General features: G+C 62.3%; 2 protein-coding genes across 8 annotated transcripts; both read left to right on the plus strand.

Annotated features, from left to right (window-relative positions):
• The first annotated feature begins 591 nt into the window (after positions 1–591).
• Positions 592–25,248, plus strand: PLEKHF1 (pleckstrin homology and FYVE domain containing 1). Of its 7 annotated transcripts, XM_037066408.1 has the most exons (3): positions 592–602; positions 18,321–18,497; positions 23,650–25,248. In XM_037066408.1, exon 3 carries the CDS (start codon positions 23,665–23,667, stop codon positions 24,496–24,498), a length of 834 nt encoding a protein of 277 aa, XP_036922303.1. In that variant the 5' UTR covers positions 592–602; positions 18,321–18,497; positions 23,650–23,664; the 3' UTR covers positions 24,499–25,248. The 7 variants fall into 7 exon arrangements, with proteins under 7 accessions (XP_036922303.1, XP_036922301.1, XP_036922300.1 ...); XM_037066406.1 differs by lacking the exons at positions 592–602; positions 18,321–18,497 and adding an exon at positions 17,225–17,305 and having other exon boundaries at positions 23,656–25,248; XM_037066405.1 differs by lacking the exons at positions 592–602; positions 18,321–18,497 and adding an exon at positions 17,240–17,305.
• On the plus strand, positions 1,829–9,724 carry POP4 (POP4 ribonuclease P/MRP subunit). Its single transcript, XM_037066410.1, has 7 exons — positions 1,829–2,076; positions 3,822–3,874; positions 5,317–5,540; positions 7,068–7,145; positions 7,314–7,375; positions 8,549–8,650; positions 9,178–9,724. Exons 1-7 carry the CDS (start codon positions 2,070–2,072, stop codon positions 9,312–9,314), a joined length of 663 nt encoding a protein of 220 aa, XP_036922305.1. The 5' UTR covers positions 1,829–2,069; the 3' UTR covers positions 9,315–9,724.
• Positions 25,249–26,397: the final 1,149 nt, after the last annotated feature.

The raw sequence follows: 26,397 nt of genomic DNA on the forward strand, positions 1-26,397 counted from the left end.
CTCCCTCTTCCCCATGTTGTGGGCCCGAGCGGACCCACTCGCACGCAAGCACGGGGCTCACAGCCTGGCACTGGTGGCTGCTTCCCCAAAACCATGCTTGGGTCAGAAGACGGGAGGGGACGAGGTGTGGGCTGCATGCACGCACACCCCACACAGCCTGCAGTGACTTCCCTGCCACCCCTCCCAGGTCCTCAGGAACTACCCCAAATGCCGCAGGAAGGAAACTTCTCAGGACCCCAATGAGGGTCCTGCTCGTTCAGACATCTCATCACGAAACCAAGACCAAGCTTTCCGCAGCGGGCTCAGCTCAGTGAGATGCTGGGGAACTGGGGGGGTCTGTTACAGCTGTCTCACACGAGGGGTCGGGGAAGCCTCCACGAGTGGCTGGTGGGGGCTGAGTGACAGAAGCCTGGGTTTCAGAAACTGGAATCTGGACACACGGCAGGTGGTGTAGCGCCTGCTATTTGGAACTCCATACGGCCGGTGTCCAGCCGACTCAGAGCCTGGAGCTGCCTCTGGGGCAGGATCGCAAGGTTGCCTTCCTGGAAGCTTCAGTCCCTTGACTCTTGTAGCCAGAGGACCCAATCACCGGGCAGGACAGGGTGTGCCTGGCAGGAAAGTCCCCTGTCAGCACTGGCGCCTTACAGCCCAGTCGTCTCTCCGTCAGAACCGTCAGTGGCATCACTGAGCCCAAGGAATGGCTCCTGGGGCCACCGTGTCCCTACACCCCCCACCAGCACCACCCCCAGCTCTCCTCACCAACCAATACACATCTAGACCAGCCTACAGGTCAAGGTCAAGGCTGGGCCAGGGAAATCCATAGACTTGAGCCTCAGGGGCTGCTCCAGGATTGTGAAAATGCACATGGAGGTGGCGCTGGAGGCGCTGTCTCACTGAGCCCTCCCAGCCACCCCAGGGGCCGGGGCTGTTGTCACCAGGTGGTGCAGACAAGGCCTCCAGGTGGTGGAAGCAGAGCAGAGCAGGTCTCCTCCCCGCCAGACACACCGGGTTTAGTCACTAAAAAGAAACCCAGAAGAAAGACTTCTACACCTGCACACACAAACCTCTGTAGAGACACGTGTGTATGTGCGTGCACCTATGCATGTGTGCACAGCACATGTGTACACGTGGAATGTGTAAAATCGTACACGGCTTTTGTAACTCAGAGGATTACATCTTTCCCCAAAGACAAAGCCCTCCCTGTCCCCATGGCAGGTTTGCTGAGGTTCCTTCAGCGTCATGATGTTCCCTTAGACGTAAAGGAATGGCAGGAAGCCTCCTAGACGGGCCCCCGTTTTCACCCAAATGCACTTCCTTAATAGCTGGGGCTTCATCCTTCCGAGCCCGTCTAGGAGACTTCTCCTGAGTGCGCAGCCGGACAGCCTCGATGTCTTCGGGCGGCGACGAGGAGAAAACCCCCAAGCAGCGCGAAGCGTTCATCGTTGGACCCAAGAGCACACGGGTGTTCACTGTAGAATTCTTCCACGTTCCTGGACACGTGAGGATTTCGACGCTAAACTCGTGGTTGGGGGGACGGTCCCCGTCAGTACCGCGGACTCCCCGTGCCACTTGGACAAAACCATTAGCAGGAAAGCACCTGTGTCCGTGTTGGAATGTTTATCATTTACAGCAATGAAACAAGAAACAAGCTACGCACTCCACGTGCCCTGACCGCAGCCCTGCGGCTGCCAGAGCGCCCCCCAACCACCCCGCCCCCGAAACACGCGGCGGGAGCAGCCCACCGCGCGGACACGCACGAGGCTGCCCGGCCTCTCCTGCAGAGGGGGCCCGCTCTCAGGCGCACGCGCCCCCCGTCGGCGCGCTCGGTGACGTCACGAGAGGCACCGCCCACGAGCTGCGAGAGTCTGCGACCGTTCAGGCAACCCCCGGAGTGTCACTCTGTGGACTTCGCGTGCAGCTCGAGCCCGGGGACGAGGAGGAGTCTTCCCATCACCGGCTTCGGGGACAGAGACTGCGGCGGTCCAGAGCCGCGGAAGAAGCCGGAGAACGGTGAGGCGTGGGCGGCGCCCGTGGCGACGTCATCAGAGCGCGCCGGAAGCGGTCCCAGAATGGAGCGTAAGCGTGGCTGGGGGGCCTGGGTGTTGGTCGGGGAGAAGGGTCGCGGCGCAGTGCGAAGGGAGCTGCTTCGGAAATTGTCCCGCCTTACATTAGGGAAACTGAGGTCCAGAGGTCCGGCTGGCTTGGCCCCGTCTGTGGGCCAGGGGCGGATGCCAGAGCTGGAGGCTGGCGACCTCCGTGGTTGAGCGTGGTTAGCGGCCGCCCAGCCTGCTGCTCCGTGAACGGCCCAAGTCCGGTGCGACGCTCTGGGAGCCGTTGGGCAGTGACACCGCTCACCCAAGGCTTTGGAATTGAGCGGAGGCAGAGGCGCCTGGAGGGCAGCGAGCCCCGGGAGCAGTTGCAGGCACCCCACTTAGACGCCACGGGCTTTGCATGGGGTTCTGAATTCCCCCCTTGCCGGCCCCTGCCTGTCCGATCAAGTTAGGCCTCTCAGGGTACCTGAGCTTCCAGTTTCTCACGTGCATACGAGAAATAGTAACTACGTTAAAGGATTGTTCAGAAGGTATAATGAGATAAAATATGTGTAGCTTTTAAGGAGGGCCATGGCAAGTAATGAGTGCTCAGTAGCCGGTACATGTTATGGAGAAGACTCCCCATTCTGGGCACCTGTGACCGGTGACGCAGTCATCCCTGGGGCTCTGAGTGGGCCAGTGGCTCTCTACAAACCCGTAGTAATCCCCATCTTAATCTGAGGGAGAACCAGACCCATATGGGAGACTCGTAACCACGTTGGTTTGCTTCATCAGACGTGTGCAAGGAGCTCGGGTGAAATTTACAGCTTGTGATGTGAACCAGATTTTGTCATCTTCCGGCCCTTAAACCAGGCCCTTGTCTTATCTTGCTTTGCTCACATCCATATTCTGTCCCCAGTGCCACAGTTCTCTTCTTCAGACAAATTAAGTGGGAAACAGGAATGTGGAAGTTTTTAGAAGCTGAAACTGTGTTGGTCCATGTATATACATATGTATATTTATCTTGAAGAAAGACCTGTTTATCAGTTTAGGATGACATGTATTATATCATACTCTCCAATTTCATAGATGTTAAACTGAAAAATAAAAATTTTAAACGTCTTACACTTCACCAAATGTAATAATCCCAACCTTCTGCATCACATAACTTTTTTAAAAAGATTTTTTCAATTTATTTATCCTTAGAGGGGAAGAGAAGGAGAGAAATATCAATGTGTGGTTGCCTCTCGTGAATCCCCTGCTGGGAACTGGCCTGCAACCCAGGCATGTGCCCTGACTGGGAATCGAACCACGATCATGTGGTTCCCAGGCCCACGCTCAATCCACTGAGCGACACCAGCCAGGGCTGCATCACATAACTTTTAAATGAGTTGCTTCACTGCAAATCATGCAGCACCTCGGGCTCCTAACCTGTGGTATGCTACACTAGTGTAACTTCAAGTGTGGTCTGCCGCCCTGGGGTTCCATCTGAGAACTTCCTAGACCTGCAGGATGTGGGCTCGGGGCCCCAGAATCTGCATTGTAATGAGTCTCAGAGGTTCCCATGCATGTCGATGGTTGAGAAGCACTGTTTTGCAGCCCAGCCTCTGGGAATCCTGTGATGGATGTGCCTGGAGGGCAAGATAAGGCTTCTAAAAAAGCGTCGAAGCTACCCTTTGTACCCTGCCCCCACCTTCTCCTGTCTCTGAATGAGTATTGTCATTCTTCAGTTTAAGAAGTCTCAGGGCTTCCACCCATAGGAGTCACCTCATGTCTGTTTTCAACTCCCAGGTGCAATCTACCACACCCTCTCTCAGAAAGAGGCCAAAGAGCTTGATGTTCAGGTAAGGTGCTTGGCAGGAAGTCTGGAGCACAGGGGGTGATGACGGAGGTGGCTCGGTGGCTTCACTCTAGCGCTGCCTTAAGTATCCTTTCTGGCGCCTTGCTCCCCGTTGTCCCAGTGGGTGTGTTAGGCTCGTCAGGGTCTGTCGTTCTGGTGACCTATCTCCAAATGCAGGTCTCCTCTCCCAACGTGCCAAAGTCAGGCTTGGCAAGCCGGGACTTCCTGACCTGTGTCATCACCCGCTGTGTAGGGGACACCAGGCTATGTCCGCCTGGAGCCTGCCCCAGTGGACAGTGTCATTTGACCTGGTCCCTGTGCCCCCTTCACGCCCCAAAAGGGCAGGCAAGTCACATTTCGTGAGATGTATGAGGTGCGTCTGCATGTGGCTAGGACTAGAAGTCGCACGGGTGACTGACCTGTGAGGAGGGAGACACCTCGACCTCAAGATTTCGAAAGACTGATAGGCCTTTGTTTGGCTTCTTTATGGAGGGGCTACTTAGGGGGCTGAGATGGCGCGGTCACTATTCTCTTATGGCGACACTAGTGATGATGGTGGATTTGGGGGTCACCTTACTGTGCGCTGCTTGAACACTATTCGTATCTCATCGTCACCACGGACACATCACCCTCAGGGTGCTTGCTCACAGCCTGCTTAGGGCAACAGGGGTCCGGAATGTGGCTTGGCCAAGAGCCAAGACCTCAGCGGACGGTGCTCCCACGCTGGGGTGGGCTGGGGCAGAGGCCCTGGGGGAGGGCAGACGGGAGCAACTGCAGCTGGACAGGCAGGGTGTTTGGGGGCCTTGCAGAGTCACAGCTGCGATGGTCACTTTGCCCAGACGCCCTCCCTGGGAGCCTGTGCTCAGGCACGGTCACATGACGCTCTGCTGTGTGTCCGAGAGAGTGGGGAGTGGGGCGGGGGGCTGACAGTTCCTTCCCCAAGCGAGAGGGGGCAGCAGACTCGGGGAGTAGCCAGAGCTGGAGACCCACGTGAAGAGGACCACGCCAAGGAGCTCCAAAACGCAGGACCGGCCACCCTGGAGCCCCCGAGTCATCTTCCCGAGTGTTCAGACGGTCTCCTCCGAGGCCTGGGCTCAGGGCCACTCTGAGCTTGCCTCTGTCTGTCGTTCCAGATTAGTATCATCATCACTCCTTCCCCAGCCTCCCTTCCCTGCCACAGGTCGGGGAAGTCTCTCCTTCCAAGTGCAGAGGTGGTTTTCCTCCGTTTTCATCACAATGGTCCCAGAGAAGCAGGGTAGGCAGCTGGCCTTGGGCATGGCCACCTTGCGTGACAACCTGGGCTGGCATGTGAGTGTGACTCTCGCATCTGGACAGCCAGGGTGGGGGACAGGCAGCCTGCTCAAGGCCGTGTGAGCCCCTGTCCACAGAGGGCCCAGGCCGTGCCTCCCAGAGCAGCGAGCCCCATCCCGCCTTGTCCCCACGCAGCCCCCGGGTGCCCAGCGGGCCGAGGCCTTCGTGAGGGCCTTCCTGAAGCGCAGCACGCCCGGAATGAGCCAGCGGGCCCGCGAGGACCAGCTGCAGCGTAAGGCCGTGGTGCTCGAGTACTTCCCTCGCCGGAAGCGAAAGGAGGTGAAGAGGAAATCCCGGGGCCTCTCTGCCAGGCAGAGGAGGGAGCTGCGGCTCTTTGACATTGAACCAGAGCAGCAGAGGTAGCTCGCCCCCCTGCCTGCCTTCCCTGCCTTCCTTCCTTCCTCGTGCCTGGGGCTCTGGGTCTGTGTGGGAGCTTGGGAAGTCCCTGCTCCGCCGAGGCTAAAGGAGCCTCTCCCGCTGCCACCACCAGGGGGCAGCCTTCCTTTACCAATCCTGACTGCATTTAACTTTTCTTTTTTAAGTCCTCACCCAGGACATAGTGGTTTTGATTTTAGAGAGAAGGGAAGGGAAGGGAAGAGGGAGGGAGATAAACATGAGCTGGGTGCTTCTCACTCGCCCTGACCTGAATTGAATCTGCAACCTTGGCTGGTGCCCTGACTGCGACCTGAACCCGTGACCTCTTAGTGACCTTTCGGTTAACTTCCGCTCTAAGGGACCTAGTGGCACCAGCCAGGGCTGGGTTTGGCTTCTGATGTGGAGACTGGTGAGACTGGCTGGCTGCTGCCCCGTTGCTGGTGGCAACAGGCGGTTTGTCTTTCAGCCCTTTCAGGAAAGGAGGAACTGAGATTTCTTAGCATGTGTCTCTTTATAGCTTTTAATAGCACCAGGCAGAATGACCCACTGGGGTTTTATTGCCACAGACGTGCTGCCCACGTGTTTGGGAAGCTTGTGAGAGAGACAGGCGGCTCTCTGTGGGAGATCCTGTCCTTTCCGCTGACATGCCGCCCTCCGCGGCCCCTGCGAGCGTTGCTCAGCACTGTTGGCAGACTTGGGCCCGCCATCCGCGTCAGGGAGCTGCCCGCATGTACTGGATGGTGTCTGCACTTGGTCCGTGGTGCCTCAGGACATTGGCTGGGCTCCGGGTGCAGGAGGGGCTGCTGCCGGCCCGGGTGTGCCTGGCGGTGCCCCCGTAGGCAGGGCCCTCTTCGGGCTGGAGCTCATGGTTCTCGTTTCTCTGCCCTGCAGCTCCACGTATGTGGCTTCCCCATGAGGCTCCAGGCCCCGTGATGGGGGCTGCAGAGGAAAGCTGTTGGGTCCTCCCATCTGCACCCCTCCTTCGGCCCCACCACTCTCTCAGTCACCATCCAGGCAGACCCGTTCCCCACCATGGGGCCTGCACAACCGCCAGTGTCTCTTGTCTGACGGGGCCCACTCAGGTCAGCTGCCTGCAGCGCGGCGCCACAGAGGAGCCGCAGCTCAGACAGGAGGGACGCTTGGTCCTCTCTCAGAGAAGCCCAGCTGAGCATGGTGCTGGGCTGGTGTGGCCTTGCCGCCCCAGCATCTGTAGGTATGCCTCGTAGTCTCAGATGGCTGCCTGAGCGCTGGCTGTCACAGCTGCATCCAGCTGGTAGGGAGAATGGGGGCAGAGCAAGGCATGTCTTCCTCCACTGGTTGGCAGAAACACAGCGTCTAGAAGGCTCCACAGTGAGGGAACAGGTTGGAGAGGCGGAAGCGCCTGACTAGAGACAGGTTGTCCAGTCCCCAGTGACCCGGGTCATCCAGGGCGTGCAGCCAGGCTCTGCACATTGGACATTTTACTCCCCAGCTCCTGCCTGACTTGTTACCTTTTTCTCGCTGCGCCACAGATACAGCAACTTTCTCCCTCTGCACGAACTCTGGAAACAGTACATCCGGGACCTGTGCAACGGCCTCAAGCCAGACACGTGAGTTGCGTTTCTGCAGCCCTGCCCTTCGGGGCGGAAGCCCCGATTGTGGTCACTGTGGGCGTGGCCTGAGCAGCCAGCTCCCTGTGCTGCTGGCTGCACCCCCCCCCCCCGCCCCCGGCAGGGTTCCCAGTCGCGTCTGCAGCGGGCACTCCATTTGCCTTGCAGGCAGCCGCAGATGATCCAGGCCAAGCTCTTAAAGGCGGACCTTCACGGTGCCGTCGTTTCAGGTAATCAGCCTGGGAGCACATGGCCGTCGGTACCCGGCGATCTCTCTGGCAGTGGAGCAGTGTCCTGCAGTGAAAATGTCCCCCGCCTACGGGTGTCCCCAGATCAGCGCTAGGGCGGACACAACGTAGTCATCCTGGCCAGTCTGGCCACTCCTGCACACTCACAACTGTCTGTGCGCCTTCTCCGCGCAGCCCCGACTGCCACCACGGAGGGTGCAGTGGCTGCTGGCGTGCCCACGGCCTGGCACCTTGATCAGAGATCCCTGCCGTCCAGGCCCGTGGATTTCAGTGTGGTTCTGGACGGACGTCCACACTGGCAGTTCAGGCAGAAAGCCTGGGAGTGTCCCCATGAGCTGTCCGCCTGCCCCACCCCCAGTCCTCCCTCAGTGCCTACCCCTGAGTCTGAGCCATCACCGTCCGCCTGGACCACGAGGAAGCTGCTGGCCTGCCTTCTGACACCCGCTTCTTGTGAAGGCCCCTCCCAGGTCCTTGGCCCCGGGTCTAACCACAGCGGCCTGCTCTCGGCTTCCCGCTTGCCGGGCATGGGCTGTGTCCCCTGCTCAGCGAGTCTGTGTTCACAGACCGACGCCTTCCCATCCAGGTCCCCACTCAGGTCCCTTACCCTAAGGGTCTACCATTGCCAGAGGGGCCCCCGTTACCCCGGCCTTACCTTCTCCATGCTGCTTTCACAAGTGGGAAACACAGTTGTCTGGTGGGGCGGCCATGGCCGCCTCCCCACCGTGAGGACGCCCTCTGCGCGAGAGCGGCACCAGGGCTGCCTGCTCCCCGCCGTGCCCACATCAGCCTGGGCCGTGGGCCAGGTGAGGGGCCGCTGCCAGTGGTGGCAGCCCACCTCGGTCCCCACCAGGCAGCCTGTGGCAGGAGCCGCCCTCCCCTGAGCCGAGCCATTGGGGGCGGTCACGAAGACAGTGTTCATTCAGGTCTGGATGGGATGCAGTCTCGTCCACATAGCCTATCCTTGGGCCTTGGTGCAGGACACATGTGTGACCTCTTGGTTCCCAAATCCCGCCAGAACCCCAGGAGCCTGTCAGGCCACCATGGGGGCCGCAGAGTCCTGGGCTGGGAGCCCGGGGCTCCCGTGCAACTTGGCCCCTGCCCCCCAGGGCACCCCCAGCACCACGGGCTGAGTGGGGCCATCCTTCTTCTCTGCAGTCACCAAATCCAAATGTCCCTCCTACGTGGGCGTCACAGGCATCCTTCTCCAGGAAACGAAGCATGTCTTCAAAATCGTCACCAAGGAGGACCGTCTGAAAGGTGCGTGTCCCTGCCTGCTGGCGCAGTGCCAGGGCCTCCAGACGATGGCAGCTGCTGGGCATGGACCGCCCGGGAGGACGCCCAGGCAGCCGGCGCCAACCCTGCGGGCTCCAGGAGGGCCCACAGCCGGCTGGGAGGTCTGGTCCTTTCATTTTCAAGCTGGTTCTTCCTGCCTCTTCCACCCATTTCTCTGTAGGTTCTTTTAACCTCAGGAAGTAGGGATAGGTTTCCCTCTGAGCTAAAGCCGTGGGCCCCTCTCAGCGGGCCTGGGAAGGCCTGAGTGCACCTCCCGGGGAGGTCCTGGTTGGGAGAGTCTGGAAGGTAGGGGTAAAGGGGCAGCTGAGATGTGGGGGGGTTGGGACTGGGTGGCGGGGGAGCAGGCAGAGTGCCCCCTGGAGGCCGGGCTGTTGCGGTGGCCCTGGTCTCCCGTGAGCTGTTTCTGGACTGCACTGTGGGAAGGACGTCTGCAGGAGGGTGGACTCACTGCCCGGCCTTGTCCTCACCCTTCCCCTCCTGTGTGTGCGCAGTCATCCCCAAACGAGACTGCGTGTTCTCCGTGGAGACCGACGGCTTCCTTTCCTACATTTATGGGAGCAAGTTCCAGTTCCGGTCCAGTGAGCGGTCTGCCAAGAAGTTCAAAGCAAAGGGGACCATCGACCTGTGAGTGCCAGCTGCCCGAGGCGGCCAATGAGGGCAGGAAATGCAGACCCTGGACACCCAGCTGTCCACGGATGAACGACCACAGACCGGGCTCATCGGGGACCACCCCGCCAGTGGGAGCCAGGCCCCAACAGCTCCTCATCTGGGAAGAAACACCCTGTGCTGAGCGAAGTCGGGGAGCAGGGGCTGAGTTTTTACCACTCCCCAGGAGCAGAGAGACTGTGCAAGATGACAGTCGGTGCTGCTCTGGTGACAGGGTGTGGCGTTGTGTTTCTCCCTCCTCTTTCAGTGGCTGGGCTGTGTGTGTGTGAGACAATAAAACGCCCCTGTAGACCTGGGCTCAGGGTCTCAGCTGTGGCTCCACTGTGCACCAGTGGGGGGCTGGGCGAGCCTGTGCGGGTCTGGCCTTCTGCACTCTGGCTCGGCGGTCGACTGCGATTAACCCACCCTGGCCCCAACTCTCAGACACAGCCTGGCCCTCCTACATCCCACATGGGCGCCTGGGCCCCCTGCCAGCTCCCCCAACCCAGCTGCTGGGCCCTGAGCCCCGTCACCATGGGCTCCGTGACTTGCTCAGACTGGCGCTTAGGCCTGGCTGCCCCCTCCAGTCCCAGGTGCTCTGGGGTTGCCAGGTTCCCCTTCATTTCTGCAAATGGCTGAGCTCTTCCTCCCTGTGGGGCAGGGATGGCCTGGTGGGGGTGGCGGTGGGGGTGGGGGGCATGCTCCCTCAAGTGGGCAGGGGAGGCCCCCTGGAGGAGGGGGCTCTGCATCCCAGCAGCTGTGGCACTTGGCGCAGTGGTCACACCGAGACTCAGGGCCAGGCCACAGAGCCCATGAGGACCAGGGGTGGCATGGGGCCATGGCTGCCAGTCCCAAACCCTCCGTGGTGGGCGGGGAGAGCCCCCAGGAGCTGCTGAGAAGGCTCTACTCCGTGGGCCAGGGTGTGGGGCTCTGGGGAACACTCACCTTGTCCTGAAGTCTGTGGGCCTCGGTGTCACCTCTGACCAGCAGGGCCGTGAGACTGGACGGGATTTTCTGGATAGGAGCCTGCAGGGGTCACATGACCACAGGCCGGTGGGGTGGGGGCGGTGTCCGGATCACCCCAGGCTCCTCCGAAACCCCATGGGCTCCTCCAGTCACTGACGCTTGGGGACCACGGACTCCAGATGGCTTCCGCATGACGGCTTCAGACAGCCGCCTCCCAGGGCCGCGGTGGCGGGTGTGGGGTGGCTGTCACCCGGCTCGTCTCTGTGGTTCTGAAGAGTAAACAAGAATGTCCCTCAAATGCCATAAATTAACCATAAAGAGCTCTCTTTCTGGACAACGGCTTTAGTTCTAATTTAGTTTGCATTTCTTAGCTATAATGCCTAATTAAGACATCTGTTAAATGTCTATAATATTAATTTAATCAAGGGGGCCCTAATAGAACTGTATGGGAATTGTCCATTTAATTAACCTCATGGGCCTTTAATGGACGTTTTAAACAGACGTCATTAACGAGAGGGGAAGACAGATTAAAATCAGAGTCAGCAACGTTCCCGGTCGCTTTTCCTGAGCTGTGAAGGGCGAGCATCGCCAAGGAGACGGATACAGGGCCGGGCCGAAGTGTGGGAGCTGGTGTCCCCGGCGGGGTCCAGCCACTCTGCGTGCTGGCCAGCTTTGCCCACAGACGGTGCTGCCGTCCTGCACCTGCACCTGGCGCCTTAGACTGAGCTGCCCGGGGAGGCGAGGGGCGGTGAGGAGGAAGGTGGAGGAGGGAGCAGGTCCTCACCGGGGCTGCTCACTACGTCCCTGTATCTCCACAGAAGCACCAACCAGGCAGAGCCAGGCCGGGGCTGGCCAGGACTGGCCAGGATGAGCTGCGATGGGACTCGGTGGCAGGCTGGCTGTGGGCCTCACACCCCACCGACCAGCACTCGCTGGGATGTGCCGGTCCTTCTGAGGCCAGTCCTGGGCACCCCTTCTCTCTCTCAGCCTTCTGGGCACCGGGCTGGGGCAACCATCCCCCCTGCCCACGCTGCCTGGCGTCCTCCCGCCTCCCTGGCCACCCCTTCTCTGGTGCTTCCCTGAGTCCTCCTGTCCTCCAGACTTGGAACTGTTGGGCCCCGAACACCGCCCCGCTCATGCTGTCCCCATGCGTCCCCGGGCTGGGCTCCTCCAGGGCCTCAAAGACACGCAAGACTCTTGGGACGACAGCAGCTGCCTCTTGTCTGCAGCCCCCAACCCCCACCCACCCGCCTTCCCCCACCCAGTCCAGAACCACCGTCTGACCCTCCTGGCTGCTCTGAGTGTGTCTGGGGGAATGGAAACTGGCAGCCGGCACTGCCCCCAGACATCTGATGGCATCTCACTCGGAGGTGGCACTTGTCCCATAAACCCCCTCCCTGGGAATGGTCTCCATGTGTCCACTTGCCGCAGCCAGAGACCTGCCCAAGGGCAGTCTCTCTCAAGTTCACGGCCCAGCCGGTCTCTTCCTGAGTCCTGTGGCTCCCTTTCCTCCCAGCTCTCATCCACCCTCCCTGTCACTTCAGCCACTGTCCCTCACCGGCCTTCTGCGCCCACACATGGCCCCATGACTGTGCTGCAGGGCAGGGTTGCTTGCAGCCCGCCGGCACCCACTCCTCAACCCTGGGCACCTGTACTATTTGTGGGAGAGGCCCTGACGTGTGTCAGAGAGGAGGGTGTGTCTCCGCAGAGGAGTGACGTCACAAGAGATGGGCTCCGTGGACCCCGGGGCTGGCCAACAGCTCACAGGACGTGAAACTCAGGATGTGTGCTCCATGTGCGAGCCTGTTACGGGTGGGGAGCCTACAGGGCCTGAACGTTGGGGGTGAGCTTTGCAGCCTGAGCTCATAACCGTGGTACCGAGGGTCTGAGTGCCTGTTGCCCAAGAACGGTGGATTTAAAGGGAAGAAACCCAAAGTCCTAAGAAATGGGTGTGTCACCAAATTCGTCATCTCCACATCTCCTCCCCCTCTCAAAGTCTCGGCTTTCTCCGCCCTGGACCTCCAGGGACAGACGAGAGGCCGGCAATGTGGCCACTAGGGCCTGGTTGCCACAGATGCTCTGGTCCCCACCCTGTGAGCTCCCTGTCTGGTGGGATAGGAACCGTGAAGGCCCCAGGGTGGGGCCAGGAGGGAAATGGGGCTGGCCTGCTCCTGGCAGGTCTGGAGGTGGGGCAAGCTCCCCCGGATGCTAAGGTGAGGCCGGAAGCTGCGCTGGGGCGCAGAGAGGCCTTCGGCTGGAGGCAGGAGGGACGAGCTGGCCGGGGGAGAAAATGCACGCGGCCAGAGCCGTCCTGGGGGAGTGGGCAGGGCAGGGCTGTGGGTGCCTCTGTGGCTGCCCCTGTCCCCAGCCGGGTTCCTCTAGGGCACAGTCGGCACCTTTGCAGGACAGGCTGGGACTGGGCGGCTCAAAGTGCCTCCCTGCAGCCCTAGGCTGGCGGGTTAAGGCCCCAACCAGGGTGGTCTGGACATTTCAGAGGGTCCGTGGCAGCCCAGAGCAATCACACAATACCCAGGGCAGGGGCCCAGGGGTGACACCACCCAGGTGCCTTCCTGCTGTCCCCGTGCTCTGGCGCCCCCAGTAGCCTCCGGGATGGCTCCAGGCAGCAACCAGCGCCAGAAACCTCAGCTTCTCTCCCCCATCCCGGGCTTCTCCCTCACCCTCGGTGCGGCTGGAGCTTGCATGGGAAAACAAAATATTAAAAAAATAATGATAAACAAAAAATAAATTACTTGGGAATTCGTTTTGAATTAAGCAGTAAGACTTGCTGGGGCCTGGAGGCCACCTCACAAAACCACTCCCAGGTATGGGGGGACATAGGGCCCGGCCAAGCGCCCGGATGGGCTGGAGCATGGTCCAAGGACCGCCCCCAGGGTGAGCTCACGGCCGTCCACCCCAGAGTGGCCTCACCTCAGTTATGAAGTCCGCAGGCTGGGTGGGGGGCGGGGCGGCGGGGCGCTTTGCTGCCTGGAGAAGGCGGAAATGCCGATTCCGGCTGCCAGGGAGACCCCAGGCTTAAGCTGCCCACCCCTCCCCTCTGGGCCTTCCCTGCTCAAACGGGGGCCACGGGCAGCCCACCCAGCTGGATGGATGCTGACTCCTTCGAAACTAACGGGGCCTCTGGACACAGGGATGACATGTTTCAACGCACCGTGGAGTGGGGAGATGCCAGGGGCCCCCACTTCCGGGGCATCTCAGCACCTCCCTTCACAAATGCTACAGAGACAGAAGTCTTCATTCGGGGTCCGTCCACGTTCAACCTCACCTTACAGTGGGGGAACGGGGGGGATTCTTCCTTTCTGGGTGGCAGTGGCCGCCGCCCCACCCCGGGCTGTCCACAGTCTGCATCTCAGACAAAGGAAAGAAGAGACAAGTCCACAGAGAGGTGGAGCGGGCTGGCACAGCACCAAGCTGAGGTGTGGCGACAGGGAAGAAAAGACAGAGGCGGGTGCTCAGCCCGCGGCTCCTCCGGGACCCTGGCTGTGGCCGCAGACAGCTCCTGGGTGCGCTCCCTACTCCCCACCTCGACCGGGCCCCTCGGCAGCAGGGCAGCCGGCTCCACGAGGGGCTCCCACACACGGTGGGTGAAGAGTGGACCTGGTTGTGGGGGCAGCGTGGCGCCAACTTTAACCGGGAGCAGGAACAGTGTCAACTCTGGGGCCGAGACTGTTTGCCACCGCGGCTGGTCTTCCTGCGGCCACACTGCCTTGTCCCCGAGGGGTATCTTGTCCTGTGACTACATCTCTGTTTCTCACCTGCTATGCCCTCGATGGCCGTTCGGGTGAGCTACCAAGGATCATGCACATTTATTTTGGTGGCCATGGGAAGTCATAGCTCTTGCAAGGTACCTTGAAGAGGAATGTCCAGGCACAGGGCAGCAGAGCCCGAGCCCTGGGGGACAGCAGACAGCGGTGGTGACGCCGATTCCGCCCACCCCAGCGTTTTCAAAGGCAGCTGCCTCTGTCTCTATTGTTCTCCTTTCCCCCTCTGGCCTGGTCAGAGCCCCGTGGGGAAACCCGGGGCAGGAAGCAGGCACCACGGGGGCCAAAAACACATAAAGGACACACAGACTTGGAATGACAAACAGTGGCAGCCACGCAAGTGGACAGGAATAAATATTGACACACGGGGGCGGGGCCTGGCGGCAGAGACTGGACGGGGTCCCTGGCAAACACAGCACTTCAGCACCCCAAAACCCCACACGCTCCAGAGATCCTCTTCTGAAACCAAGGCACCCAAACACCTCCTGGTTTCCTTCTTTAAAACTGTCTCTGTAACTGCTGGGCTGGAATCCTTCCCCAGGGTCCCCCATTTCAGTGGCCGGGAGATCTCGAGTCACCGGCACACTCCTTCCTGATAAAGCAGCAGCACAGAGAACCATTGGAAGTGAGCCAATCCGGAGTCAAGTTCAAGATCTGCTCCTTACACACAGAGCAGACTTTGTCTCCTTTCCTTCGTGTGTTTCTCCCAGCGTTCTTTTTGTTTCCCAAGTCCTGAGCCCCGATTCACACCGTCTGGGAGGCAGCGTTCCCTCCAAAAGGGCTTCTTACCGAAGGAACAGAAAAAGCCACAGCAAGACCTCACTTTTTCCAGAGCTTGTGGCTTGGCTGACTCAACTGGTGCCTGTCCCTGAGTCACAAGTCTTTCCTCTTCCTGGAGGAGCGTGGCCCTCTGCCCAGGTCTCCTCCAGCCACACGGGTCCCTGCAGGGATGCCGAGCGGCTGCATGTTCGAGCCCGGCGGCCGCCAGGGCCTTTCTGGCACTCTGTCTAGCATGGCAGCACTGGACGGGGGGGGCAGAAGGAGAGACTGAAGCCCGAGTGGGCCCCGGGTCAGCAGTGAGACAAGCCTGGTAAGGTCTCTCAGAGCCAACGACCTCTCTCCGGTTTTTTAGAATCCTGAAAAGCCTCCCTTTCCTGGACACCTGCTCTGCACCAGGCACAGTGGCGGATGCCAGGGTCCTGTGCGGGCCACAGGCCTTTCCAGCTCCCTGACCAGGGCCATTCACCCAAGGCAGGACCTACCTTCCCCGAGGAGCCCCCTCCTGTAGGGGGGTGGGGGTTCTGGCACTGAGGCCGTCATGAAACATGGTCCTGGAGGCTCAGCTCAGAGTCCCCTCCAACCTCTCAGGTGACAAAAAGTACTTCCGCCTGGGGAGGCATTTCCCAGCGCCTCAATGTCCCAACTGACCTTCCTGGTTACGGCTCAGCCTCTGGGCTTGAGGGGCCTGGTCCCTCCTCCATAGGGTGCAAAGGCCTGGGTCCCATCAGAACTCGTAAGTTCACGTGCTTCTTCCCCGGCAGGGGCGGAAGTGGGGAAACCGAGCGAGAGGGACGCCACAGAGAGTGGCGGGGACCGCAACGAATGGGAGAACACGCACCCCATGTACAGGGCACAGCTGCACCTGGAGGTTTAAAGAAGCCGGAAGTCTCCATTTCTCTGTGAGCTGTCTCACTGTGAAATGTTGGCAACGCATTTTCTAAAGAAAGGTTTAAGTGCCGTTGCGAGGCTGCGGCGTCTGTCTGCTGTGGACAATGAGGGTGACAGCAGTGAAGGTGGTGGAGGCCGGGAGGTGTCACTGCTGGGGTGTGTGCCTCTGAGACCACAGCGTGGGGCGGGGGGGACGACCACTGGCCATCACCTCTGCACCTGTCCCTCTGGTCTCCTCCTAGCCCCCCACTGCCCTTCTCAGCCCACATCCTGCCCGTCTCCACTGGGCCAGGCACACCCCTGTCCTGGGCCCAGCCTCGCAGCCTCTGCCCACACCATCCAGCAGAGCGGGGCCCAGCTCAAGCCTCCTAGGTCCAGCACCGACCCATGGGCTCCTCTTCCTGTGCCGTTTCCTGCCTCACTGCTGGCCCGGCAGCTCTGATGTGGCTGAGGCAGCGCCTCCTGAAAGTGCTCAGGGTCTACCCTGCTTGGCCGAACAAACCACACCTGTTCCGTAGACAGAGCCTAAGTGTAGGATGCAGGTACCAGCTCCAGAGACGAAGGGTGGGGGGGATGACTACCGTCCAGCCAGTGGGCTCCCAGGCTGGGTGGGCGGTGCAAGCCCAGAGCCTGTAAAAAGTGAGTAATAAGGTGACTTCAGAGTGGGAGAACCGCGTCACAAAATAATGAAACAGGGTGAGGTGATGGGTGGAGACAGGGAACTCTCTGAGAAGGTGACAGTTTGAGCTGAACCCCAGCTGCCAAAAATAGAGCGAATGGAAGTTCTGGGGACCCCTGGGGCAGTCCCAGAGATGGGAATGACGTCCGGGTGGGAGGACCAGGAAGAAGCCAGGGCGGGGTAATGTGTAGGGGACACTGGTGGAAGGCTGGGCAGATCTTGCAGAGTGGTGAGGCTTGGAGCTTCCTTCTGACACCCCAGGCACAGGGGAGGGCTGACGGCACTACCGGCTGCTGTGTTGGCACCGTTAAACTGGTCCCTCCGGTGTATGTTGGACAGTTGCCACTATAAACAGTTGAAAATAGATAAAACGCTACTGATTTTTATTAGGATTGTTAACCTCTGGATTGCTGAGTAGGGCACGGGGCCCGCCACGGGCAGCGAGGGCCATCCCACCGCCGCCCGCGCCTCCCCCGGCCCGCGGGCCCAGCAGTCGGGCCCGGGTCGGGAAGCATCTCCGGGCACGGTCTGAGAGCGGCCAGGGAGCGGAGGGCGGCGGCGCCGAGGGAAACCTCGGCCGAGGTCGTTCGAAACCTGGGGGGCCTGCCTGGGAAGCCCCCCAGCCCACTGCGGCGCGCGCACCGCCCACCCACTCAGACTCCGACCTCTCCGCCCGCGCGCATTTCTCGGGAACTGGGGCTCACGGAGCTGACGTCCAGGCCCCGCCCCCGCCCGCGCGCCAGAGCTCGGATTGGCGGAGCTGCGGAGAGGGGCGTGTCCGGGAGAGTTTGGAACGCGGCGGGGGCGGTGCGGAGCTGGGCAGTGGCCGGTGAGCTGGGCAGCAGCACTGGGTTCGGGCGCGCGGGGCGCCCGGCCGAGGAGGTAAGCGCTGGGGCGCGCGGGGCAGGCGGGCTTTCCGCTGGCCGTTCCCATTTCCCGCGACACTGGGCTCCGGCGGGACAGGCGCGCAGCCAGGGCGGGTCGGACTCTGTTCGCAGCGGAGGGGCGGAGCAGGGCGCTCTGTGAGGGCTGGCGGGGCTGGAGGCGGGGTGGGGGGTTGCAGGGGCTCCGGAGACCGCGGGTGAGAACAGGTGAGCGGGCACCGGGCGGAGGCAGGGTCCCGGGGATGCACGACGTGTCAGCGGACGAGGGTCCGGAGGCGCCCGGATCTCAGCGCGCCGGTCGAGGGGGCAGGGTTTGGGGATGCCTGGCCTCCCCCACCGTCGGCGGGGAGTGTCACTGCCTTGTCCCCGCTCACTCTTTGGTCCCATCGATGAGGTATGGAGATGTGGGCCGGGACAGCTGCCCCAGGGAGGGAGGAGGGGAGGAGGGCTGGCAGCGCCCTCCGGTGGCCTCAGCCTCGCCGGCCTCTCGGACGGGAGCCGCCTGGCCCGCTGAGCAGCTGAGCCGCAGACTCTGGGCGTGAGTCGTCGGAGGAAGCTGGGCTCCGGTGGCGCGGAACAAGTAACCCATGCAGGCCCAGAATGGCTGTTCCGGCCCAGCACGGAATCCCTGGAAAACCCGTCCCTTTCACTGTCCCCAAACCCTGCAAGAGCTGGCTGCGCAGCGGAGAGGGGTCGGCGACCCCTCGCAGGTGGGAGATGGAGGTCCCCATCTGGAAAACTAGATCTGCGCAGACTAGAGCCTTGGCACAGGAAAGAGGCGGGGCCGGGGATGGGGGTGGGGGGCACTGCCGAGCTGGTGCTTGCTGCATAATTTCCACTTAGAGCTGAAGCGTTCCTGGTTCGTAATTTCCACTCAGGTCTTCGCAGGCCAAGAGATGACTGATTTCGGCCTGTGTCCCCGCACACATGTCAGCCCTCCGGGCTGCCTGCGGAGGCAGGGAGGCAGCCCAGCTGAGCCAAAGGGCCTGCCCAGGCGACCCCAAGGGGAGAAGTCAGCGGGGATGGGGCGTTTGCCAAGGGCACCTGCCTTCTGGATTTCTGACCCTGCCTTCGGTCAAGGGCAGCCTTCAGCAGCTCACAGCCGCCTGGTCACTCAACTGGGGCCTTGGGTGTGACTGTGAGGATGGAAGGCACCCTCCCCGATGGGGCTTTGGTGAGGACTGAGTGAGGTAATGCTTGTGATGGGTGCGCCTGGTGAGCTGTAAGCTCTCAACCGTGGGTGTCTATGGTCTCTTGTCCTCATTCCTGCTCGTTTCACGGAGGAGGGCCTTCCAGGAAGCCCAGGGCTGGCCACGGCAGGGAGGCAGCTTCTCCGCAAGCAGAGAGCCCTTGGAGGGTGTCCTCCTGGCCCACGGGCACTTGGAGAAAAACTGAAACCCTCACCCTGGTGATGGGCCTGCCACAGTCGGCCCGTCCGGCCCAGCCTCTCTCCCTCCTTCCTCTGTGGCCTCTGAGCTGCTCCCTGGGCCCAGAATGTTCTTCCCTGTGGCCTTTGCTTAGCTGGCTCCTGCACAGCGTCCAGGCTGCTGCCAGGTCACTTTGCAGCCAGGTCTCGCCTAGCCACCAACCTGCCCGCCCAGCGTGTCACCCTTCTTCTTGGTGCTTAGCACTGGCCATCGGAAACGACCTCCTCGATTCACTTTCTGGTCAACTGCTCCCGCCAGGAAGCCTGGTCCCGACAGACCTCTCCCTAGGTCCCTGCCGGACTCAGGGTGGCTCACAGTAGGGCAGCGAGCGCCTGGCACGGGACTCCAGTAGCTATTTGAACGGTGGAGTCAGGCTGGCCTGGAGGCCGTGTGGGCCTGGCTGGGGCTGGAGGGGCAGGTGATGAGTCAGCCCACCCAGGGAGGGCTAGCCCTCAGTCTCTCGCTCCGTGACCCGGGCAGGTACCACTGGTAGGCAGCGTCCCCAGCTTTAACTGTCGGATGGATGGGCCTGGGCAGCCCCTACTTCCCAGGTTCCCAGGAGGGGGCCCCAGACACATCTCTGGAATCGCTGTGTACACAAGGGAGAGGGGAGGATACCCCGGCAGCATGGTGTCAGGCGCGTCCCCAGAGCAGGCTCGTCCCCGACAGCGTGTGGTGCTGTGGACGAACTGTCAGCACACTTCCCCCCCCAAGGCCCAACGGTAAACACCAGAGGCTTTGCCAGCCGGTCCCCTCACACGTGGTCATGTCCCCGCAAACAGGCTCAAGAGAAGCCTGCAGGGGGTCAGGCTGACTGTGGGTCACGTGTGTCCCCTCAGCTGCCATGCACGGAGCCCAGTGACACTTGCGCCGTGGCCCCCAGGCCTGGCTCAGAGGGCGGGGTTCAGCGGGGCCAGCCCAGTGGCCTGCCAGCCTTCCGAACCCTGCCTGGATGAGCAGGTCTGTCCACCTCCCTACCCCCAGATGCTGACCCTCGGGAGCACCCACCTTCAGTCAGCACCTGGGGACCATGCCGGGGTCCCAGACCAGCCCCGAGAGTTGTAGGGATGTCTCAGCTCTGCCCTCCCCTGAGCTAAGGGAGAGAGGTTCCCTTCTCTGGGGAGAACAGTAAAGAAGGGTCCCCATCTGCGGTGGGGACGGGGCGGCGGGCGTGAGGGGGAGCTGTGTGTACCAAGAAAAACCTCCAGGTCAGGTCAACCAGGGTGTGAAGTTATGGTCATGGGTGGGTGGGGGGGGGTGAATGTTGGGAGAGCCACTGACAGGATGTTGTCTGCCCAGCCGCTCACCCAGCCTGGGACCCCCTGCGGGCCCACAGCGCATAGGGGTGCAGAGCCTCTGGACCCCCAGGCAGTGCATGGGGTCAGCTGGCAGCCAAGCCCCCTTTCGTCACCAACAGGTACGCCCACCCTTTCTGGGCCATGTTTTGCCACCAGTAGCTGGACAGGGGCCACCAAGGCCTGGAGAGAGTGTGTAAATCACTGAGTGGGGACAGAGTAGTGTGGGGTGGCCTGGTGCCCCCCACGGGGATTGGACACTGTTGAAGGCTGTCGTCCCCCGCCCACAAGGCGTCCCCCGCCTCACCTCCTCCGTGCGCAGACAGACCCTTGCGCAGAGGCAAGCCGGCCTCCAGAGCTCGCCGACCTGTGGGACTCAGGGGCCACCTGCTCTTACCCTTCCTCAGCCCCGAGTCCGTCCGCTGCAGTTGCAGTGTTAGGCCTCAGCCTATGGCCACGACCTGGGGTTCCTGTCTGGGTCTGCAGGTGCCTGACCCACAGGTGTGCTGGGGAACGCAGGTGGCCATCCTCCCTCAGGGCACATGGGGCAGCCCAGGCCCTGCCAGTGACCATGCCAGGCCCCTGGGGTGCCCCACCAGGCAGAGCTCCGAGCTCAGAACCCAGGCCTTGCCCTGTGGCGAGGCGAGTCTGTTTGGGGATCTTCCATTCAGAGGACGGAAAGAGCGGGACGCTCGTGTTCCCCTCTCCCAGAGCCAGCTGTGAGGGCGCCGTCCCGGGTGCTGCCCCCTTTCCTAAATAAAGCCCTGTCTGCCCCCCTCTTCCCAGTCCCTGGCAGTCCCCTCCCCAGGCCACTTTCTCCTGACTTTGGTCTGCGTCGCTTTTTTAAATCATCTGAACCATTTCGAACCATGCGGCCCAGTGCCACGGCTCTCCTGTCGCTCTGAGACAGGACTCCGAGCTCCTTCCCTCCCACAAATCCGAAAGTCTGAGGCACGCACTGGGGGCTGGCCCCCCTCCCTACCCCCACCCAGCCCTGGGTGACTGACTGCCTTCTACCCTCTGACCACTTCAGAGGCCTCATATTGGTGGGACCATGCAGTATTTCTCTTTTTCTCATGGCTTACTTCACGGAGCATCGTATGTTCACGGAGCATCGTATGTTCACGGTCCATCCACACTGCGGCCTGAGTTGGGTGTCCTTCCTTCTGGGGCTGGGCGATACGCCGCTGTGTAGGCGGACCGCATGGGCAGGCCCATCAGCTGGTGGACCCCTGGGCTCCCTGCACCCGTGGTCCCTTGTGAATAGAGCTGCCGACAGGTGGGCAGACACCACTAGGAGACCCTGCTTTCAGTCCTTTGGAAGCGAGATGGCTGGGGCATGTGGGAAGCGAGATGGCTGGGTCATGTGGGAGTTGTATTTTTCTTTTCCTTCCTCTCCTTTTTTTTTTTTTAGAGGAAACTCTGCATGGTTTTCCACAGCGGCTGCACCAAGTTAATTTCCACCCACAGGGCATGAGGGTCCCCACTTCCCCACGCCCCTGCCTCCGCGTGTCACTTCCTGCTGTGGGTACCAGCCACCCTCACGGGTGCGAGCGTCCAGCCTCGCCGTCCTTGTGTGTGGACAGCGTTGTCCAACACTGCTTAACGGTCGGCATCTGTACCTACACGGCCACGCACCCTTCTGTGGTTGCTTCTCTTCTCGGCGTTCGGTGCCCTGTCAGTCCTCGCTCGCTTGCCCACCGGGCTGGGTGCAGTGCTAATGGCAGGCGTGACCCTGCTCTTCGAGTGGGCCTGGCTGCCTCGCCCTCTGCCCAGCCCAGGGCCCAGCACTCAGCCCAGGGTCCTGGGGTGGCCGCTGGAGTGGTGCCAGACTGCCTGAGGCAGGGACAGTGCTAAAAACAGCGGTTGTTACATCAGGCAGTGTGGGTGGGGCTTCTGCGTAGGCCTTGTGGTCTGAGAGAGGCCGGGGGTGCGTGACAAGGCTGAGCCCCCTCTTGGGCAATGGCCTCGCACTGCCCCGGCTCCCCGCAGGCGGGCGGCTGTCGGGGCCGGCAAAGTACTGACCCAGAAACCCCGAGTGTGGGCCGACTCAGCCTGTGCCGTGCGCCCGCAGCCACGGCTGCTCTCACCCACTTCCTCTGATAGGTAAGAGCTGAGTTGTGCATGGTGCACCCTCAGGAGCTTTGGAAAGGTCACCACTTCCAAAGCACCTACTGTGCGCCCAGCTCCATTCCAGGGGCTGGGGCTACAGCAGTGAAACTGCTACAGCAGTGAGACCACCCAGGCAAACAGACGGTGGGCAGACCAGGAGCACCTGTGTAAGCAGAGCAAGATGGGGTGCTGTCCCGGAGAAGGGGCACCTTCTGTAAAGGGCCAGACAGGAAGTGCCTTGCGCTCAGCGGCCGCACAGTCTCTGCCCCCACGGGGCCCTGCACTGCGGCACGGGAGTGCCTGCGGACCGTCGCACGTGAACGCACACAGCTGCGACCCGATAAAGCGTCACTGACAGAGGTGGGCCGTGGGCCAGGTCCGCCCTCTGGCTGTGGTTTGCTGACCAGCCCTCTGCAGGGGGGCCGGCTGCCTGAGGGGGCTGTCTGACCCTTTCTGAGCAGAACGGGAGCTCTGAGCCTGGTGAGGGGATGGAGGGCACCCTGACTGGGGCGCAGTGGCGCCTGGCCGTGGGCCCCACAGGGAGGCTGAACTGGGACATGGGCAGACTTGGGCTGCATGTGAGATGGAGACCACGGTGCTTGCTCGGGGGGGGGGGGCACGGGGGTACCCAGGAAAGAGGAGAGTCAAGGGTGAGTCCTAGAAGTGGGGCTTGAACAACAGGGTAATGGTGGTTCCGTCCACAGAAAAGAACCACCAGACCTGCTGGATCGGAGGAGCATCTCCGTGGGCAGGAGAGGTTGGCGCCTGTGGCTCAGTGGGGAGGCCAGGACCAGCGGCTCACCTTCAGAGCTGGGTCAGGAGGAGTGTGTATGGACGGAACAGGCAGGCCCGGATGAGGTCCAGGGCCACCAACACCTAGTGCTTGGTTGGGGAGGACAGAGCAGGTTGCACCCTCGCGGGCAAAGGGATGGAGCAGCCCCGTCTCCCGGGGTGCAAACTCCGGGCCCCCGACTTACAAGCAGAGGCAAGTCTCCCTCCTGTCCAGGGGGTTCTCCCTGCTGGGCCTGCAGTGGCTCCTCCCAGAGGTGTGCTGTGGGTGCCATGGAGGAAGCAGTCGGCACACGGCACCTCAGGTGACAGCAGTGACCGCTGGGCTCACGAGCTGAGCGAGGCCTGCAGGGATGGTTGGGCGTGGAGCACGGTGCGGACACCCCACTGCCCGGCGCATCCACCTGGGGCAGGCCTCCTGCTGGGAGTTAATGCCCTGGGCGCCCCTGGTGGCCGTTGGGACTCAGCATCCTCATCCCTTGGGTGGACAGTGAGGGAGGGAGCCCTACCCCATCTTCCGAGGCTCCCCAGAGGGTGTTCCCACTACCCACGTGTGCGGTCACACGTCTTTACCGCTGCCTTCCCCTCCCTGGGGCAGCCCCACCACCCAGTAACTCCTTGTCTAAGGGCTTGCTGCTGGGTGAACATGGGGGCGTGGTGACAGGGGGCGGGCATAGTGGTCCGGCGCCGCGCCCACACCTGCGTGTGCCCCTCCGCAGCCGCAGCCGGAGAAGATGGTGGAGTACCTGGCCAACACCGAGATCAACAGCCAGCGCATCGCCGAGGTGGAGAGCTGCTTCGGGGCGTCCGGGCAGCCGCTGGCGCTGCCGGGCCGCGTGCTGCTGGGCGAGGGCGTGCTGACCAAGGAGTGCCGCAAGAAGGCCAAGCCGCGCGTCTTCTTCCTGTTCAGCGACATCCTGGTCTACGGCAGCATCGTGCTCAGCAAGCGCAAGTACCGCAGCCAGCACATCATCCCGCTGGAGGAGGTGACGCTGGAGCCGCTGCCCGAGACCCTGCAGGCCAAGAACCGCTGGATGATCCGGACGGCCAAGAAGTCCTTCGTGGTGTCGGCCGCCTCGGCCACGGAGCGCCAGGAGTGGATCAGCCACATCGAGGAGTGCGTGCGGAGGCAGCTGCTCGCCACCGGCCGCGCGCCCAGCACGGAGCACGCGGCGCCCTGGATCCCGGACAAGGCCACCGACATCTGCATGCGCTGCACGCAGACGCGCTTCTCGGCGCTCACGCGGCGCCACCACTGCCGCCAGTGCGGCTTCGTGGTCTGCGCCGAGTGCTCCCGCGCGCGCTTCCTGCTGCCGCGCCTGTCGCCCAAGCCCCTGCGCGTCTGCAGCCTCTGCTACCGGGAGCTGGCCGCCCAGAAGCGCAGAGAGGAGGAGGAGGAGGGCCAGAGTGCGGGGTCCCCGGCCAGGGCCGGCTGCGGAGCATCTAGTGGAGATGACGAGGACTCAGACGAGGACAGGGAGGACAGGGAGAGCAGCGGGGACGGCGGCTGGCCCAGCCCTGTGAGGTTCTACGACTCTGGAGTCTCCTGGTCCTCCTTCCACAGCTGACCCCGGCCTCAGGCCAGGGGACAGCTCCCTGCTTGCTCCCCCATCACGCAGATTCTGCTGCCTCTGGGGCTCCGTAGAAGGCACAGTCCCCACACTCCTGGCACCCCGCTCCCCAGGACCCAGCCCCGCTGGTGGCAGGTGCAGCCGGACTGACTCTTACCCTCTGAGGACCCCTGGTGGCTCTTTTCTGGACATGGGCATCTTTCTGCTCCACTTCAGGAACTGTCTGTTCAGCAAGCCCAACCTCAGAGGCCCCTTGGGGACAAAGGCCTTTTCTCAGCCCTGAGTGGGAGCTCCTCGAGTCAGCACGACCCAGGCACCTCTAGGGACCGAAGGAGGACAGGACCAGAGTGGGGTCCTCTCCTCTCTGAGGTCTTGAACCACAGCGTGTGACCCCAGACGAGGACACCCCCAGGGGACGATGTGGCTCATAGGAGGCCTCTGGGAGGCTTGGGCTCGTCCACCCACCTTGCTGATGCTCACCCGCCTGGTCTGCTGTGCAGGTGGGCTCACCTGGAGCCAGCCAGAGTCTGCCACATGGTGGGCACTGCGGCTGGGGAGCCACAGCCCGCGGAGGCCTCTCACCCCACCTCACCTCTTCCCAGGTGTCCGGGGGCTGGTACCTCTCTCCGGCCTCCCCTTGCCCTGTGGCCAGGGGAGCAGTTGAGACACTTTCATTCGGATAGCGGAGACCTCCCGCAGATGGACTCCATAATAAAGAGGCCTGCTGACTGGTGTGGTCGGAAGGTCCAGGTGTTCGTCAGACACTGCTCGCTCCGGGGCTGACACCGCGCGGGGACCACTGCCAGCAGCCATCCCCATGCCCACACACCGTGGGCACCGTGCGGCCTGACCCCGGCCCCTGCTGACTCACTGTGAGTTCTCTGAGTGGGTGGACAGGGAGTACAGGAATCGAGGGGCCGTGTGTCTGGCTGCCCCTGGCCACGCTGGGGGTTGGCGTGGTGGCACAGTGGCATGGGGGAGCCCCCAGTGTGTCGGGGCCAGACCTGGAATGCCATTATCACAGGCTGTTCGTGACAGTCCCTGGCATTTGCTTCTGCAGTCCTTGCCTTTTGCCCCACTGGCCTTGGCCAGCGCCCACTGTGGCAGACAGAGCAGGGTCGCTGCCAGCTAGCAGGAGCGCCTTTGAGCCGGTCTGGTTCCTGGGTCAGCAAGGCTCCAGGCTGCTGTTGGCGGGGAGCTGCCCCTGAGGGGGTGGGGGTGGGGGTGGGGGCCGGTGAAGAGCCAGCTCCCAGGCCTGCCTGAGGCCTTCCCTCCGAGCAGGGGCAGAGGTGTCCAGGAATGACTGGCTTGTTTACCAGCCTGGGCCTCTCTGGGCCACACAAACTGGTCCAAGCCGGCTCTGCCTGGGCAGAGTGCCCAGGGTAGGACAGGTCACAGGCCGAGGGGCAGCTTCCTCAGGAGAGCCCGGGCACCCTCTCAGACACCGAGACCAGGTAGTCCCTCCCTTCACCTCGGGGATGGTACTGGGGCAAAGGCTGCCCAGTTCTGGCCACTGGCCTCCTGGCCCCAGCCCACTCCCCAGACCTCCCTTGCCTGGCCAAGGGCAGCAGAGGGGACCACCCCAGTGGGTCCCAGTCTTCTCTGCAAGTGCGTGCCAGGGACCACGGAGCATAGGACCCAGTGGGCTGGCACGCTGCCCCATCCCCCTCTGGGGACCCTGAGAGCTGTGTCCCTTGTCCCCAGCAGGGCTGCTGCTTCTCTGGGCCCCCAGGTGTCAGGGAAGGACCAAGGGCCCTTGCTGAGTGCTGTGCCAGGATCTGGGGACACAACTGTGAGCAAGACACACTTGGTCCCAGCTCTGTAGGAGCAGACAGCCTAGTGGGGACAGGTGGGCACAGAGCACGGGCATTTGTCCTGGTGTGTGCTGTGGTGAGG

Source organism: Sturnira hondurensis, unplaced genomic scaffold (genome assembly GCF_014824575.4).
Source record: "Sturnira hondurensis isolate 20B ecotype Veracruz unplaced genomic scaffold, ASM1482457v3 Scaffold0016617, whole genome shotgun sequence".
In the NCBI taxonomy this organism is placed as follows: domain Eukaryota; kingdom Metazoa; phylum Chordata; class Mammalia; order Chiroptera; family Phyllostomidae; genus Sturnira; species Sturnira hondurensis.